Source organism: Myxocyprinus asiaticus, chromosome 33 (assembly GCF_019703515.2).
Source record: "Myxocyprinus asiaticus isolate MX2 ecotype Aquarium Trade chromosome 33, UBuf_Myxa_2, whole genome shotgun sequence".
Lineage (NCBI taxonomy): Eukaryota > Metazoa > Chordata > Actinopteri > Cypriniformes > Catostomidae > Myxocyprinus > Myxocyprinus asiaticus.
The window spans coordinates 42,197,981-42,216,062 of record NC_059376.1 but is presented as its reverse complement, the minus strand read 5'-3'; the positions used below and the strand labels follow the sequence as shown (position 1 = coordinate 42,216,062).

At 37.7% G+C, this 18,082-nt stretch overlaps 2 protein-coding genes across 5 annotated transcripts; one reads left to right on the top strand and one right to left on the bottom strand.

Annotated features, from left to right (window-relative positions):
• Positions 1-217: 217 nt before the first annotated feature.
• On the bottom strand, positions 218-2,582 carry c33h22orf39 (chromosome 33 C22orf39 homolog). The gene is made up of 3 exons (XM_051668327.1): positions 2,490-2,582; positions 2,091-2,258; positions 218-695 (listed from the first exon to the last, which is right to left on the bottom strand). The coding sequence occupies exons 1-3, from the start codon at positions 2,514-2,516 to the stop codon at positions 564-566; spliced, it is 327 nt and encodes a 108-aa protein (XP_051524287.1). The 5' UTR covers positions 2,517-2,582; the 3' UTR covers positions 218-563.
• On the top strand, positions 621-17,178 carry gle1 (GLE1 RNA export mediator). 4 transcript variants are annotated; one of them, XM_051668257.1, is made up of 17 exons: positions 2,832-2,947; positions 3,773-3,939; positions 6,592-6,834; positions 7,054-7,200; positions 7,987-8,135; positions 8,217-8,277; positions 8,603-8,857; positions 9,471-9,696; positions 9,998-10,107; positions 10,219-10,288; positions 11,846-11,988; positions 12,105-12,295; positions 13,110-13,239; positions 13,339-13,443; positions 15,058-15,140; positions 15,256-15,319; positions 15,440-17,178. In XM_051668257.1, exons 2-17 carry the CDS (start codon positions 3,883-3,885, stop codon positions 15,506-15,508), a joined length of 2,103 nt encoding a protein of 700 aa, XP_051524217.1. In that variant the 5' UTR covers positions 2,832-2,947; positions 3,773-3,882; the 3' UTR covers positions 15,509-17,178. The 4 variants fall into 4 exon arrangements, 3 of the variants coding, with proteins under 3 accessions (XP_051524218.1, XP_051524216.1, XP_051524217.1); XM_051668258.1 differs by lacking the exons at positions 2,832-2,947; positions 3,773-3,939 and adding an exon at positions 621-740; XM_051668256.1 differs by lacking the exon at positions 3,773-3,939 and having other exon boundaries at positions 2,778-2,947.
• The last annotated feature ends 904 nt before the right edge of the window (positions 17,179-18,082 follow it).

The following is an 18,082-nucleotide window of genomic DNA, read 5'->3' as shown; positions in this document are numbered from 1 at the left end:
TAGTATGAGGATTTATAGCTTTTGCCCTGTTATTTCAAAATCTTGAAGTCAGTGTAAATGTGTCAATGTGAAAATCACATCATTTCTAAATATTTCTGTGAAGTAATAAATAAGGTTGCCAGTGAAACACTAAAGGCCAAGCTAATGCAAAAACAATTAAAATACTTTAAAAAGTAGTCTTGATGAATCACAAATACACTTGAGGCCCATTCTTCAGTATATTTTGGACTTGGAGATTCTCATGAAATGCTCGTGCATCCATGTTCCTTTTATTAATTTGATAACACCATCCACATTAAATGCTATACATACTTGATCAAAACTTTGAGCTGTTCTGCATTTCCCTTAAAGCACGTGTGAGCTACAAAAGCAACTGAACAGGAGGACAAGAGTCTAGGAGAGGTAGTGCAATGCGATTCCCTGCTGGAATTATGGAGCAACATCTGCAGCACACTCTGGAGAGGACCGAAGCTGCTGGAAGTCATTTGTTCATGAGTTTCTTACCTAAGATGTAAATATAAATATTCCTGTATAATCTGCACTGGTTGAGTATGTGTGTGTGTTTATGAGTCCTGTGGTTTGCCCTGGTTGAGTGGCAGGTGCCAGTCTGCTGGAGGAGTCTGTCGTAATTCCCAGACTGGAGTGAACTTCCTCTGCTCAGCGACACGTTTCCTCTCACTCTCCTGGAGAGATTCCTGAAGCCGGATGAGAGAGTGATGAATGACAACTCAGGAAACAATGTAAGAATTAAAAGGTGTGTAACTTTTAAGATGTGAAAATACTTCATCCTATCCCAGTTTAACATGCAGACACAACTGTAAGAGATTCATATGTATACATATTGCTCACAAAAATGGCAAGTGTTACTGAAATCGCCTGTTCTATTCGATGGCGGTACTATGTCTTTTATGTATTTTCTATATTTTCATTTGATATTTTAGATAAACAGCATGTAAAATAAAAAACTGTGGTATTATTTATTTATATAATTATATATATATTTTAGACAAACAGCATGTAAAATAAAAAAAAACTATGATATAATTTATATATTTTCATTATATATATTTCAGATAAACAGCCTGTAAAATCAAAATGAACTGTGGTATTATTTATTTATATATTTTCATTATATATATATATATATATATATTTCAGATAAACAGCATGTAAAAAAAAAACTATGATATAATTTATTTATATATTTTCATTTTATATATATATATATATATATTTCAGATAAACAGCATGTAAAATCAAAACGAACTGTGCTATTATTTATATATTTTTATTTTATATATATATATATTTCAGAAATAACAGCATGTAAAATCAAAACGAACTGTGCTATTATTTATTTATATATTTTCATTTTATATATATATATATATATATATATATTTCAGATAAACAGCATGTAAAATCAAAACGAACTGTGCTATTATTTATATATTTTCATTTTATATATATATTTCAGAAATAACAGCATGTAAAATCAAAACGAACTGTGGTATTATTTATTTATATATTTTTTTAATATATATATATATATATATATATATATATATATATATATATAATTTCAGATAAACAGCATGTAAAATCAAAACGAACTGTGCTATTATTTATTTATATATTTTCATTTTATATATATATATATTTCAGATAAACAGCATGTAAAATCAAAACGAACTGTGCTATTATTTATTTATATATTTTCATTTTATATATATATATATTTCAGATAAACAGCATGTAAAATCAAAACGAACTGTGCTATTATTTATTTATATATTTTTTTAATATATATATATATATATATATATATATAATTTCAGATAAACAGCATGTAAAATCAAAACGAACTGTGGTATTATTTATTTATATATTTTCATTATATATATATTTCAGATAAACAGCATGTAAAATCAAAACGAACTGTGGTTGGTCATTTTATATGTCAGTCAGACGAGCTCTTCCTGTCTAAGTGGGCGGTTCGGCCAAAATAAGCAGCAATGTGGACCAGACTGTATGCTGTTAGTCTGGCCACGTGAGACTAACCTAAAAATGACCTATAGTTGGACACTCACCTTGGCGTGTGTACTGTGATTTTTCTCCCACTCTTTGCAGGCGTTATAATCTTCTTTCCACTGTCGGCAGTCTGGTGCTGTACCGTGTGTGTAGTATTCATGAAACCTGTTCCATAAACTCGTGCAATGCTTGAATTCACTCCAGTAGGCGTCACATGCACGTGGAGGCTGCGGCGAAACATGACAAATCAATTCATTACTAAACTGGTACTAAACAAAAGTCCACAGTCGTGCAATTTGAGTGATAGATTAACAATAATTAATATGGAACTGTAAGTGTAAAGCAAATAACCTACAAACGAAGTTAAGTATAATTATGCAAATTAACTTTAAAAAATTCAAGCGGGTTAATCTAAATATTATAAGTAAAATATCCAGATAAATAGATGTTAAACTCACCCTCCACTGTGAGTGTGGACCTGCCATATTGGTCGCTCTTCTTTGAGGACTTTTAGCGGATTGCGGTAAATGTTTTTAGATCTCCACTGCCATCTATTGACAAAAAAAAAAAAAAAATCTGATATTGACCATAAAATTAAACGAATTATCAAATAATAATTGTACCCTGTTGACATTCGTTTTAAGCATCTTGTTATATGTACTGGCTGGTAAAGTCTCTCTGTATACGTCTGTATGTATAGTTAATTTGTCAGCAAGACTTTTATTTTGTATCAGGCGGAAGCGGAAGCGAGCACCAGTAGCGCCTGCAGAATGAAATATGCTCGCGTGACCGCAAAAATTCACTCTAATGCCCCAAAATGCCTTTTGAAAACCTGAGATGGGAAACTTTAGAAGCTTTGAAAAACTCTCCGAAAGGGAAACTCAAATACAGCCCTGACTGGCTGGAGAACAGAGAGGTGAGACGGAATCATAAATTCACATTTTCAGAATCAGAAGGCGCTTTATTGCCAAGTATGCTTAAACACACACACACACACACACACACACACACACACACGGAATTTGTCATGGTGACAGAAGCTTCTAGTGCAAAGAGAATGCAACCATATATACACATACAGACAAACATATACATTTAAACTCAATTCCTGACATTTAATCGTAGAAATCATTCCCTGTCTTAGGTAAGTTAGGATCACTACTTTATTTTAAGAATGTGAAATGTCAGAATAATAGTAGAGAAAATGATTTATTTCAGCTTTTATTTCTTTCATCACGTTCCCAGTGGGTCAGAAGTTTACATACACTTTGTATTTAGTATTTGGTAGCATTGCCTTTAAATTGTTTAACTTGGGTCAAACATTTTGGGAATCCTTCCACAAGCTTCTCACAATAAGTTGCTGGAATTTTGGCCCATTCCTCCAGACATAACGATGGTCATTATGGCCAAACAGTAAAATTTTTGTTCCATCAGACCAGAGGACATTTCTCCAAAAAGTAAGATCTGTGTCCCCATGTGCACTTGCAAACTGTAGTCTGGCTTTTTTATGCCGCTTTCAGTTTATGTTGATATAGGACTCGTTTTACTGTGGATATAGATACTTGTCTACCTGTTTCCTCCAGCATCTTCACAAGGTCCTTTGCTGTTGTTCTGGGATTGATTTGAACTTTTCGCACCAAACTACGTTCATCTTTAGGAGACAGAATGTGTCTCCTTCCTGAGCGGTATGATGGCTGTGTGGTCCCATGGTGTTTATACTTGTGTGCTATTGTTTGTACAGATGAACGTGGTACCTTCAGTTGTTTGGAAATTGCTCCCAAGGATGAACCAGACTTGTGGAGGTCCAGAATTTAGTTTCTGAGGTCTTGGCTGATTTCTTTTGATTTTCCCATGATGTCAAGCAAAGAGGCACTGAGATTGAAGGCAGGCCTTAAAATACATCCACAGGTACACCTCCAATTCAGTACACCTCCTGTCAGAAGCTAATTGTCTAAAGGCTTGACATCATTTTCTGGAATGTTCCAAGCTGCTTAAAGGCACAGTTAACTTAGTGCATGTAAACTTCTGACCCACTGGAATTGTGATATAGTCAATTAAAAGTGAAACAATCTGTCTGTAAACAATTGTTGGAAAAATTTCTCATGTCATGCACAAAGTAGATGTCCTAAACGACTTGCCAAAACTATAGTTTGCTAATATGAAATCTGTGGAGTGGTTAAAAAATGAGTTTTAATGACTTCAACCTAAGTGTATGTAAACTTCTGACTTCAGCTGTACATACATACAAACATACATTTAAACATACACTTTATGGCCAATAGTTTGTGAACACCCCCTTCTAATTAACGAATTTGGTTACTCCATTAAATCCTGTAAAGAAAAATCTTAATGTTTCTTTATGTAATGCTTGGGCTTTGTGTGCTTACAAATTTGTGGCAACTGTTTGGGGAGAGCCCTTTTCTGTTCCAGCATGACAGTGCCCCTGTGAACAAAGTGAGGTCCATAAAGAAATGGTTTACTGTGTCTGGCGTGGAAGATATTGACTGGCCTGCACAAAGCCCAGACCTGAACCCCAATGATCACTTTTGGGGTGAACTGGAACAGCAACTGTAAGTCAGGCCCCATCGACCAACATCAGTTCCTGACCTCACTGATAGCCTTGTGTCTGAATGAGAGCAAATCCCTGCAGCCATGTTACTACATACAGTATAGTGGAAAGCCTTCCCAAAAGAGTGGAAGCTGTTATTACAGCAAAGGGGGAAATTGATGCCTAAAGTTTTGAAATCAAATGTTCATCAAGCACATATGGTGTCCACAAACTTTTGCCCATATAGTGTGTGTATGTGTGTGTATATATATATATATATATATATATATATATATATATATATGACATAAAAATAAAAAATAAGATATAACAGTTAAATAAAAAGAGAAGAATTAAATAAAGCAATAATGTTGTTTGAATAGTTTACTACAGATATATAGTTATATGCAGGTGATGTAATGTATTGAAGAAGAGGTAGGATATGTTAATAATATATAAATGAAATATAGATATAAGCAAGAATGGATGGATTGAATATTTTATGTAGCTTATGATGGTATAATAGCATTTTTTACACCAACAAAAAGCGCAAAAATACCATGGTATACAACGTTTTTTTTGTACTTTGTACTACCAATGTGTTTCTGACATGTACCATTTTGGTACCTTAAACTTTAGAGTACAATGTAAATCTCATAGTAATCATTCAGTACGGGACCTCATTCCACCCCCTGTAGCTCATCCATTTTTTTGGAGTTATGCCCATACCTCTTTAATATGTAACAACAACAAAAATGGCAAAATTGCAATATATATATATAAAACTGTTTAATTACAAGTGTATAGAGTCATAAAAGACCCGAGAAATGTGATAGTGTTGCTTTTTTTTTGAGCTTCCATAAATTATATTTTTTTGATTATTTTATAAGTTTACTCTCACATGATATCTATGTCTTTGTTTATTCCAATACAAAAGACTACTATATCATGTTGATTTTCTGTGTGACAATGGTGAATTATCAGTTTACCACACGCGTGTACACACACACATGCTATTTCTAACTCAAGGTGGCGCTGATGTTTCAGTGATTGACTTGATTGACATTTGACATTTCTATTTGACGAAGAAGCAACGTAGAAGTAAACTATAGCAAGTTTAACACATAAACAGTTTGGCTGTTGTCATTTGGGTGTCCTACTGAAATTATGTAGGTTGTGCGTCTGTTTAGACTAACTGAGAAAATACATCTTACGTGTTATGCGTGTTCAATATGTGTTTTACAGCCAGATGCGTCATGAAATTTAATTGTGGAAGTAATGAATCCTGTTCTTTATTTGTTGCATCATCTCTTTGATACATGAAAAATAAAACAACAAAATATGTCTGAATATATTCTATTCTATTATTTTCTAATTGTCTTGAAAATTTTTCTATCTGGGCATTTTGTAGATCCATTTGTGACAGATATTCGTACCGGGTCACTAAAGACCGTGCATTTAAGGGTTAATTATATTATGAATGATGACATTTGATGTTATAGCTCTTACTCAAATAAAGCTTGTACAAAATATAAATATTTTTATTTAACACGATCAAGATTTTAGGTTACAGTTCTTACGAATGAGCGTATATTTTAGCTGCTCTGACTGATCATCATTAAAGTTTTAGTTGACATTTTTCACCATTTGTAACTCTCTTTTCGTCTCCACTAGTTCATTTGAAAAGGTGCTGCGGTGTGACAAATTAATTAATAAAATGTAGCCTCTCGATTAATGTGAGCGGTTAAAAGCTGCATGAATATTAATAATAATAACAATAGTAATAATTATAAAAGAATGAGCAAATGCTGTTTAAAATAACTTTAACATATCACACCACAGGATGTCAACTTCCTAAAAGTATTTCATGTCAGCTACACAAATAATATGCATTTACTGCAGTTCTACTTAAAGTACTCTTAAAAGGACTGAGAAGTACAGTCAATGTCGGGTTTATTGAAAGAATTATATTTTATCCTGTTATCTTGATTCCTCACTGTCTTGTTTTGCAGGATATTCTCTCAGGCTGTATTGAGGTCTCCAGTCTGTCTCCTCTGTCTGGTCAGATCTTAAAGAGACTGAGCCCTCGACCGCTGCTGAACAGCTGCTCTCTGGGTTCTTCAGTCCGTGACACGAGTCCCAGTGTTTCTGATGACGCTTCAGTCTGCCGTTCAGTTCCCATCAGTCCGGATCGGATCTCACCCAGCACTTCTGCACCTCCAGTCTCCATCCAGACAGAAGAGGAGGATGAGAAGGTGACAGCAAAGCTGCTTTGACATAACAGAAATATTATGTTACCTTGTTGTGTTGTTATGCTTGAGTTTAAAGGAATAGCTTTTTGAGTACAAATCTCAAGCATGACAATTCTGCCATCATTTACTCACCCTCGCGTTGTTTCAAACCGAACATTCGGAATATGTGTGGTCACTTTGAAACTGTCATCATGCATTTGTTTTTACATATTATGATATCAGGAAGCAGAGGACATACAGGAAGCTCCAGTTGCCAGTCCTGATAGGACTGTCAGCTCTCCCCCAGGAATCTCCGTCCTGTCGCCCCGAGCAACGCAGATGGCCGGTTGTATCCGCATGTGTGAACAAAAACACAGGGCTAAAGCAAAGGTACCCAAAAATCACACCAATTAAGATTTTAATCTGTATATTTTTGTTTACTGCAAATGCAAAAAGCGATCTGTGCATTTGGGGTGAATCTCACAACAACATTTCCTGGTCACATTTCACCACGAAATGAACAGAAACATTTCAGTTCTTTTGTAGTTCTCATTATTCTCAATGGTGATTCCAGCTGCTATAATACAGCAAGCAAATAATGCAATTATCCAGTGTTTTTAATTGAATGAAAAAATCTTGAGGGTCCTTAAACAGGCTTCATTTTCTTTAAAGGGGCAGTTCACCCAAAAATGAAAATTCTGTCATCATTTACTCACCCTAATCCTGTTCCAAACCTTTATGCATTTCTTTCTTCTGCAGAACACAAAAGATATTATGAAAAATGCCTCAGTGTTTTAAACTCAGTCCATACAATGAAAGTCAATGGGGTCCAGTGTTGTTCATTGAATGGACAAAAACAGTTCAAACATAATTCAAAATATCTTCTTTTGTGTTCTGCAGAAGAAAAAAGTCATACAGGTTTGGAGCGACATGAGGGTGAAATAAACATGACAGAATTTTCATATTTGGGTGAACTATCCCTTTAAGCAAAACATAACTTAATATTTTTGTTGTTATGATTTGGGGTTGAAATGTGTTCTTTACAGGCCATTTACTGCTTTCGTAAGATTCATGCAACCACAAATAAGAATGACCATGAACATTAAAACATCTTGTAGTTTTACATGATGAAATGCATGGAGGTACATGCATGTATTCTCTGTCTCTCTCTGACAGGTGGAGCTGAGTTTGAGACAGGAGCAGCAGGAGCGTGTGGTGGCAATGGTGGCCAGTCGCGAGTCAGAGCAGCTCAAACGATTCGAGGAGTTCATGGAGCTTAAACAGAGACAAGAATACCAGAGTATGAGAGACATGATGGAGAAAGAGTAGGTGGCTCTGTTACACTGATGTGTTCATTATCATTAAGTTTCTGCGATGATGTTTAATCAGTGATGATGTATTTAAAGGACACAGGAGAGTCTCGGCCGTCAAGAGAAACTGCGAGAGGAACACAGGCACCGAATGAAGGTGAGTTATGATAGATCATGTCTGAACACAGCTGGGCTCTGAATGACAATTCAATCTGTTATACGTAGATCATACCCAAAATTCTCCCCAAACCACTTGAGTGAATTTGGATAATAAGTGTTCTGTCTCGTTTGCAATCATCAAGATGTATCATATATATATCTGCATCATGTCGGCCATCAGTCACCTTGCTCTCTAGATATTTGCATTGGTCTTTGATATCAGAACAGGCAGGGAAAATAATTTTTTTATTAGTCTGTAAGCTTCTCAGTTCCCAAAACACCCTGTTGTGAGTGTATAGTGACCTTGATTGCCTGTGCAACAGATCTTGAACCTGCGTCTGAGGGAGGCGGAGCAACAGCGCCTGCGGGAGGCGGAGCTTGAGCGGCAGAGGCAGATGGAGGGCAGAGAGAGACTCAGAACGCTTAATGCCATTCAGGAGGAAGTGCTACAGCTCAACCAGCTCTTGCAGCCAGCACCGCCCACACAGACAGGTCCCGCCCCTGACCACACCCCCTACATCACCCGTGGTAACCAGCTGTGCTCACAGGTGTCAGAGGTGGTGCGGACCACAACAGAGGTGAATCAACATCTGCTTCATCTTACCATGAGTGAAAGAGGTCTTTAGTATTGTAGAACGCATCAATTTGGTTCCGGAAGGACAAATTGATTTTTTTGCAAGAACTTATAAACTTTTAAAGACAGACCTACCGTGAGCTCTGAGGTTGTTAATCGATGTAATATGCTTCTCTTGAAGCCATCATTCTGACTTTCTTGTGAAGAACTACACTACCCATGATCCTAAGGGGGAAAATCCACAGTCAGAGATTCACTGCAAACAGACTGCAGCAAAGGAGCTCTGTAGTTCATTCCCTCATTTAAGACGTGAAGTACACAGTCTTGAACTTTCGTCTTTTTGTCGAATTTTCAAATACGTTTTTGCTTCAAATCAAAGTTTATAATGAGCTGGTTGCTTTGGTTCATGGCTTGCAATTCTTTTATGAAGGATTTTATGAAATCCCTATGGATAAAATGAATGGGAAAAATACTTCCGGAACCAAGACGGCTGAAAAAGTGGGCGGGCACTGGTGCAGATCATGTTGCTCAACTGGTAGAGTTTAATACACATGGCTTATTGCATTATTTTATTGTATGAATATCATTAAAATATATATTTTTCTTTCATTGTGCAGGGTCAGTTTCCTAGTGGGGAGGACATGGCTGTGGCAGAGCGGGCACTACAGGAAATGAGGTCACTGGTCAGAGCTCTGCAGGAAGAGATGGCACAGGCTGCAGAGAGAAAGAAGAAGGAACAGGAGGAAGAGGAAGAGAGGAAACGACAGGCGGAGCTGAAAGCCCAACAAGAAGAGCAGAAGAGAAATGCAGAGCAGTCCACTAAAGAGAAGGCAAGGAAAGAGGGTAAGAAAAATTGTACATTTAAAGGAACAGTTCACACCCCCCAAAAAACTTTACTCACCCTCATGTTGTTCCAAACCCATATTACTTACTTACATCTGTGCAGAACACAAAAGAAGACGTTAGGCAGAATGTTAGCCTCAGTCACCATTCACTTTAACTGCATATTTGTTCCATGCAATTTTGTGTTCCACGAAAGTAAGAAAGTCATATGGGTTTGGAACAACATGAGGGTGAGTAAATGATGAAAGAACTACTGTATCCCTTTAATGCCTCTCTGAACACATGGTCTTAACCTCTACAGGTCTGCAGATGAGAGCAGACGACAACACTTTAAAGTGGTACAACGAACTGCAGGAAGTGGCCAGACAGTGTGCTTTGTCTTTTGAAGATCTCAGCGCTAAAGACACACAGGTGAGACGTCCATCAGCTTTGTGTATCATTATATTCAGTGCTGCATGGTGTTCTGTTGAATAATTATTTTTTCCTTCTCCTTTTGTTTTTTTATCTTGTGAATGTGTGCAGACGAAGAAATTAAAAATGGAGCTCCAAAAGGCTGCAACCATTCCTGTGAGCCAGATAGCAAGCACTTCAGGTGAGACAACGAGTGCATTTAAATGCACGATCTTACACTGATTATACTTAAAGGGATAGTTCACCCAAAAATGATAACACACAAATGAAGAACTTCTGAAGAATGTATGATGTGTTTTTGTCTATACAATGCAAGTCAATGGGGTCCAAAACTTTCAAGCTCCAAAAAGGACTTGAGTAGTTTAATCCATGTCTTCTGAAGACATGGATTAAACCACTTGAGTTTAATGCTGCCTTGATGTCCTTTTTGAAGCTTGAAAATTTTGAACACCATTGACTTGCGTTTACATCTTCAAAATATATTTGTTTTTGTTCCACAGGAAAAAAATAAAAATCATACGAGTTTGAGGGAAGATCATAAACTGTTTAAAGTGATTTACACTCACAAAAAACACTGACTACCACTGCTGGCGCGAGTTTGAATCCAGGGCGTGCTGAGTGACTCCAGCCAGGTCTCCTAAGCAACCAAATTGGCCCGGTTGCTAGGGAGGGTAGAGTCACATGGGGTATCCTCCTCGTGGTCACTATAATGTGGTTCTCGCTCTCAGTGGGGCGCGTGGTGAGTTGTGCATGGATGCCGCTGAGAATAGCATGAAGCCTCCACATGCGCTTTGTCTCCGTGGTAACGTGCTCAACAAGCCACGAGATAAGATGCGTGGATTGACGGTCTCAGACGAGTCACTACGCCGCCACAAGGACTTAGAGTGCATTGGGAATTGGGCATTACAAATTGGGGAGAAAAAGAAAATGTAAATAAAAAATAACATTTCTGACTTTCTGTCTTCGGTGGAACACAAAAGGAGAAATTTTATGGAATGTCCCGTTAGCTGATTTTATTATAATGGAAGTTTAAAGCTTAAAGGACCCTAAAGTTTCATAAAAGTTGTCCATGCGGCTCGTGTGTCATATTCCAAGTCCTCTGAAGGCATACGAAATGTTTTGGTGAGAAACAAGCTGAAATTTATGTCATTTTACCATAACAATCTTGAGTGAACAGCGAAAGCATTTTCGGTGATGCACCGAAATGAAAATTCGGTTATATTTTTATTTTTTATTAGACTTCTATAACCCGAAATGTGGAATAGATACTTTAGTGTTCACTTTAGTTGTGATTGGATATCACATTATTCAGTTTAAATATTATTGTAATATTTTTAACTGATGATAATAATAATAATAATAATATAAAATGTTTATATTATACAATACAATTTCAGTCGTAATTTCCTTTAAAACCCTCTGGCTTTTATTTTGTTGGAACACTCCAGTAAGCAGCGCATCATCATGAGCGCATCACGAGCCGCGCGTGCTGTGTGTCAACAACATTCACTGAAGTGCGTTGCACGTGCTGACTGTTTATTTAATGCACAGGTCATATATAGACTACTTTAATGGTTCTTTTATGCTTCTTAAATGTCATATTGGAGCTTGACAATAATGAACAATGACACACAATATCAGAGCCAAAATACCAACCTAAAGTTTAATTTATTTGTCTCATTTACACGATATATGATTTTACACCTCATGTTTGCTGCTTTTTCTTGTTTACTTGTAGGTTCTCCGCTGAGGGAGATCTTTGATAAGATTGATAAGCTGTTGTCAGGGCGACCAGTGACGTCCAGTGGAAAGTCAGTGTCCACATCGCAGCATCCACATGGGCTAGAGTTTGTTAGCTATAAACTGGCAGAAAAGTTTGTGGTGAGGATTAGACTCTTTCGGTAGAAAATCACTACCAGTCAAAAGTTTGGACACACTTGACTAAATTCATTTCTCATAACCTTAAAAACCCTTTGATCTGAAAAATTCATTTCCAGAAACAAGGAGAAGAGGAGGTGGCATCTCATCATGAGGCAGCTTTCCCTATCGGGGTCGTGGCGTCAGGCGTGTGGGAACTCCATCCTAAAGTTGGAGATCTTATACTGGCTCACCTCCATAGGATGTGCCCATATGCTGTGCCACACTACCCACCTATGAAAGATGGCATGTCAGTGGATGAGTACCAGAAGTACGAATATTACACCATGCTTCTGTGAAAACATTTGCTCTTATTTTTATTTTTGTCTACTTTGGTCTGAAGAGTGATAATAAAAATGGTGAGCAGAAAACTTATGAAGAAAATATTAAGGGGCCGTTCACACAGGATGCATTCTTGCATTGGATCTGCACAATTTTTTTAATGGTCTTGCGCCATGAGCGCTGCATTTTAATGATGCCGGGTGAAAAATTTTCCAAAAAAAACGTTTTCAAAACAAACTTGGAAAACGTGTTTCAAGATTTCAATCCACCTGTTTTTTGTACAATTTGGAATGCCCAATTCCCACTACTTAGTAGGTCCTCGTGGTGGCGCAGTTACTCACCTCAATCCGGGTGGTGGAGGACAAGTCTCAGTCGCCTCCGCTTCTGAGACCGTCAATCCGCGCATTTTATCATGTGACTCGTTGTGCATGACACCGTGGAGACTCACAGCATGTGGAGGCTCATGCTACTCTCCGCGATCCACACACAACTTACCACACGCCCCATTGAGAGCGAGAACCACTAATTGTGACCACGCGGAGGTTACCCCATGTGACTCTAACCTCCCTAGCAACTGGGACAATTCGGTTGCTTGGAGACCTGGCTGGAGTCACTCAGCACACCCTGGATTCGAACTCGTGACTCCAGGGGTGGTAGTCAGCGTCAATACTCGCTGAGCTACCCAGGCCCCATCAATCCAGCTGTTTTTGAACGCAAAAACACGTCCTGTGTTAACAGCGCCTTAAACAGGATCTGTGATTTAAATCGTAATGTGAAGTATTTTGAATGTGCTTGCCTAACAGGATTCTGGGATACCGTGTGGATGACTCACAAGTAGAGGGTCAGGATAGTTTTTTGAAAAGAATGTCGGGAATGATTCGTCTGTATGCGGCGATAATCCAGCTGAGATGGCCTTATACTAACAAACAAGGGGTGTGTGCAATCAAACACATTCTCTTTCCTTTACATCACAACACAGTTTTTTTACTGTATATGCGATTGTGCTCATGTGTGTCTTTACTGGTTTAACAGCCTCATCCTCATGGATTGAATCACGGCTGGCGCTGGCTGGCACAGATACTCAACATGGAGCCTCTCGCTGATGTCACGGCAACGATTATCTTTGACTTCCTGGAGGTAAATTCTGCTTGACTCTCATTAATTAGGGATGCACCCAGGGGCGTAGGAGCGATCTGAAAAGTGGGGGGACACATTCTAAATCTCATCAGCCTCTCTTGACAATATGACAGTTTTAACGATTTTTCTTGAGAATATGTGATATCATTTGAAAGGCCTAAAACACTGTTTTGATGTCAGTGTCAAATATGATCTTACCTGGACAATTTCATAAGCTTGTGTCCCCTCTCAGTATACACTGTTGACTTGGTTACTGGTCCTTTTTTTTTTCTCTCTCTGTCTCTCTAAAATAGATGTGCCACGAATATCAACATTATTCTAAATTCAATATAATGGCCAAACAAAAACATGTAAAAATCAAAGAACAATAACATTGTTTATTTAATTAGATGTATACTATGATAAAGTATAATTGATGTCACACACATGACCCGGATGAAAGAAATCCCAAATGTCTTTCCCCTTCAGTTTTTTGGCTGGTATGAGACATTATTTGTCATTTAGTGTTTCTGTGAAAAAGACTGAAGACTAAAAACTTGCTAAAATTGACCAAAATGTAACTTGAAATAGTCAAAGATGACTTCTCTTTTTGCTCTCGTCTTTTGTGCTAATGCCTGGCTGCAGGCCTTTGGGCTCATTAATATTAATCACGTTGCCAGCATTCCCCCAAATTGATTTGCTGAATCAAAACGGGGACTGTGACATGTGGGATTACCGCTTGTGCGTTAGTCCAGCCCACTGTCAAAGCAACCAGCTGGCAAGTTTCCCCTTACAATAAGATCAAGAAAAATAAACGTCTTAAAATGTAATTATACATTTCTCAAAAAATGGGGTTTTAGTTATTTCTGAAAGTTATGGGGCATGTCCTCCCAGTTATAATGGTTGCTACGCCCCTGGATGCACCAATACTATTTTTTCTCTGTTAAATATGGTGCTGGATCTTTAATGTTGTGGGGCTGTTTTTCTGCTAGAGATCCTGGATCTTGTTCGGATACATGGCATCATGGACTCTATCATATACCAACAGATTAAAAAATCAAAACCTTAGCTTATAATGGGCCCTGGTTTGATCTTCCATCAGGACAATGATCCAAAACAAACATCAAAATCAACACAAAAATGGTTCACTGACCACACAATCATGGTTCTGCCATGGCCATCCCAGTCCCCTGACCTGAACCCCATAGAACACCTGTGTGGTGAACTGAAGAGGAGAGTCCACCAGCATAGACCTCTGAATTTGAAGGATCTGGAGAGATTCTGTATGGAGGAATGATCTCAGATCCCTTGTCATGTGTTCTCCAACCTCATTAAGCATTATATGAGAAAACTCAGAGCTGTTATCTTGGTAAAGGGAGGTTGCACAAAGTATTGAATAAAAGGGTGCCAATAATTATGGCTAATGTAATTTCTTAGGGCTTTTATTTTGGAATATTTCAAGAAGACTCCATAAAAGTGTTTGTGTTTTGCTAGTTCAAAGAAGTTTAATTCGCTTATCAGTCTCGTCAGACCAGGTAAAAATGTCAGTATCGGAGCCGATAGTCATCCAGGTAAAATTAGATCTTTGCTTCATGAGGATATCCAAATTTCACATGTATCTCTTTGCTTGGTTAGGTGTGTGGAAATGCCCTTATGAAGCAATATCAAGGCCAGTTCTGGAAACTGCTGCTGCTCATTAAAGAAGAATACTTTCCAAGGTATTTATGCATGTCTTTGTGAAGACATTACCTCATTTTACCTTAATGTATGGTATTTTTCTCTTCTAAACAACACATACATTATTTGGACGACTATGCCTTCTGATTTCCTCAGAATTGAAGCAGTCACCAGCTCCGGTCAGATGGGCTCTGTAACCAGATTGAAGCAGTTTTTAGAGGTAGGTATGCAAAGTATGCAAAAAAAAAATACTTTTATTGCATACTTTGTGTTTGTTCACAATGCTGTGTACGCCATTGCGATGCTCAATGTATATTCTGTATATCTTTCTCTTACCTAGACCTCTCTAAGAACAAAGCAGATCCCCTCTCCCAAGGGCCAGCTGACCTCCACCTTCTGGAGGTCCTGATTGGTGAACAACGGTGTACCTCTGCTGGATATCAAGTGATCAAATATGGCGTTTCTGTCTAAATGGATTGAATATGTTTACATAAGTGTCAAATGCAGATAGGATTAATTTAATGAAGCATCATGCCATCTTAAGTTTGTGTACTTTCTTTTATCTGTGCATTTGAGAAAATGTTGACTTTGTTTGTAATATTCGTGCGTATTTTAATTGTAACCACTGTATCCATTTCCAATGATTTTTTTTTTTTGATAAACTGTTACGCCAAAACCAAAAAATAAGCCTTATTTTTGGAATAGGATGATGGACTGTAATCTCATGCGCATGTATAGGAATGAAATGTATATTGACATGGATATTTACGATTTTTTATGACATAAGGATTAAACAAAAACGCCTACTGATGCACTGCTTTGCATGTGTTGTTAAATCAGAAAGTGGCTTTTGATCGATTGAACTTGTATTGAACCCTAAATATTCCTTTTAAAAAAATGTTATCCCCTTTTCTCCCAATTTGAAATGCCCAATTCCCACTACTTAGTAGGTCCTCATGGTGGCGCGGTTGCTCACCTCAATCCGGGTGGCGGAGGACAAGTCTCAGTTGCCTCCGCTTCTGAGACCGTCAATCCGTGCATCTTATCACGTGACTCGTTGTGCATGACACCGCGGAGACTCACAGCATGTGGAGGCTCATGCTACTCTCCACGATCCACGCACAACTTACCACACGCCCCATTGAGAGCGAGAACCTCTAATCGTGACCACGAGGAGGTTACTCCATGTGACTCTACCCTCCCTAGCAACCGGGCCAATTTGGTTGCTTAGGAGACCTGGCTGGAGTCACTCAGCACACCCTGGATTCGAACTCACGACTCCAGGGGTGATAGTCAGCGTCAATACTCGCTGAGCTACCCAGGCCCCCGGAATATTCCTTTAAGATTTCTCCTTTTGTGTTCCACAGAAGAAAGTAAGTAAGTTGAGTAGCCTAAATGAACTACTCCTGTAAATATAATTTATGCCGCCTTTCAACACTACCACAACCAGGGGCAGACTGGGACTTAAAAGTGGCCCTGGACTTTCTGGCACAGAGTGGCCCACCAAACCCGGCCCGTAACACACCGGCTCGTTGATTTCATTTTTTGGCTCAATTTAAAATGTTTGTGTTGAAAAAAAAAAAAAGACATTTCTATTGACTGCTAGTGACAGCGGACCCCACAGTGCAAAAATCATCATAACTTTAGAAGTTCCCCAGATTATTCTTGAGCAAATGTGAAAAGCCCAATGCTTTGACAAGCGCTGTTTTTGCTATCCTTTAAACTAAGTAAGCCTCAAAGATTCAAAGTAATATTTTTCATGACTTATTTTCTGCATTTTTATCAAGCGCGAGCATTATTCAGCATGCCGCACTTCAGCTCCCTGCGGTGTGAATAAATTATGCAAATGACTATGTACTGCTCTTTACTGTTTGCCGATTGTATATACACTGCTGTTATTGTGTTTGTTGTAACTTGCAGTTGTAATTATTCAGAGCTCATCTTATACTTAATATGTTGTCTTTGTCACCATTATTGTGATTTGTACCTTAAATAATGAGGTCCACGTGAGTTCATGCGCATATACGAATATGCGCTACGATGTGCGAGTAGTTTCAAAATAAAAGCCATGTCAGTTTTTCAAATTAAAATGTATTGGCTTTACCTTGCAGAGTGTTTTGAATTTTAACTTTGTAATGGGTCCGCGCGGGCATGTTGGAGCCCAGGGCGGCCGCTTATATCGCCTGTAGGATGGGCCGGCCCAAATTACCCAGCGGCCCACCGGGAAAAAACCGGGACATTAAAATGCAGATATTGAAGGAAGGAAATTATTCCAAATAACCAATGACTTCAACACAGTTGAGAGGTTTTAAAATCAGAAATGTATTGACCGGCATTAAAAATCGAATTATCAAATCAATACCATTTATATTTAATCTCACATTTAATTATATATTAATTATATTATTATAAGTAATTATATATTCAAAGCCATTAAAGAATGTCAGTCAGTGAGTCGGTCCACGGAATGACCGTTAATTTATTTCTCTTTAGGTTGCCCTATAAAAAAAAACCCTGCAACATTCTGGGAACGTTAGCTGATGGTTTTAAAAAATATAGACAAAACAGAACGTTCCTAGAATGTAAGGAACAGTGTTGGGTGTAATGCATTACTAAGTAATTACTGTAATTAAATTACATTTTCATTGGGAAAAAAGTAAAGTAAGGGATTACTCTTAATTTTTCAGTACTTTAATTACAGTTACTTCTGATGTAATTTCGTTAAATACTGTATAGACTATAGAACAATTCTATATAAAACAACAGTGAATTTAAAATCTAAATTTAACTTCTAATGTTAAAATATATGTTTTGTAATTTAACACTGCCCCATTAAATTCTTTGGCCAGCTCATGAATAATTTATATGATTTTATATGATTTATTTGAAAAAATTAAAAGAACAGTTTCATGTCTATCCTTGTATTGTTCATCTGGTCGAGGTTGATCAGGGTTTTAGAAAGTAATTTGTCTGAAAAGTAATT

Bases quoted from the DNA above. Each gene is read 5' to 3' on its own strand.
- c33h22orf39 (XM_051668327.1), bottom strand. From the start codon at position 2,516: ATGGCAGGTCCACACTCACAGTGGAGG. The intron at 2,259-2,489 runs GTGAGTTTAACA...GTTTCGCCGCAG, and splicing joins GTCCACACTCACAGTGGAGG to CCTCCACGTGCATGTGACGC. The intron at 696-2,090 runs GTGAGTGTCCAA...ATCCGGCTTCAG, and splicing joins ATCACAGTACACACGCCAAG to GAATCTCTCCAGGAGAGTGA.
- gle1 (XM_051668256.1), top strand. From the start codon at position 2,849: ATGCCTTTTGAAAACCTGAGATGGGAAACTTTAGAAGCTTTGAAAAAC. The intron at 8,858-9,470 runs GTGAATCAACAT...TTCATTGTGCAG, and splicing joins TGGTGCGGACCACAACAGAG to GGTCAGTTTCCTAGTGGGGA. The intron at 9,697-9,997 runs GTAAGAAAAATT...TAACCTCTACAG, and splicing joins AGAGAAGGCAAGGAAAGAGG to GTCTGCAGATGAGAGCAGAC.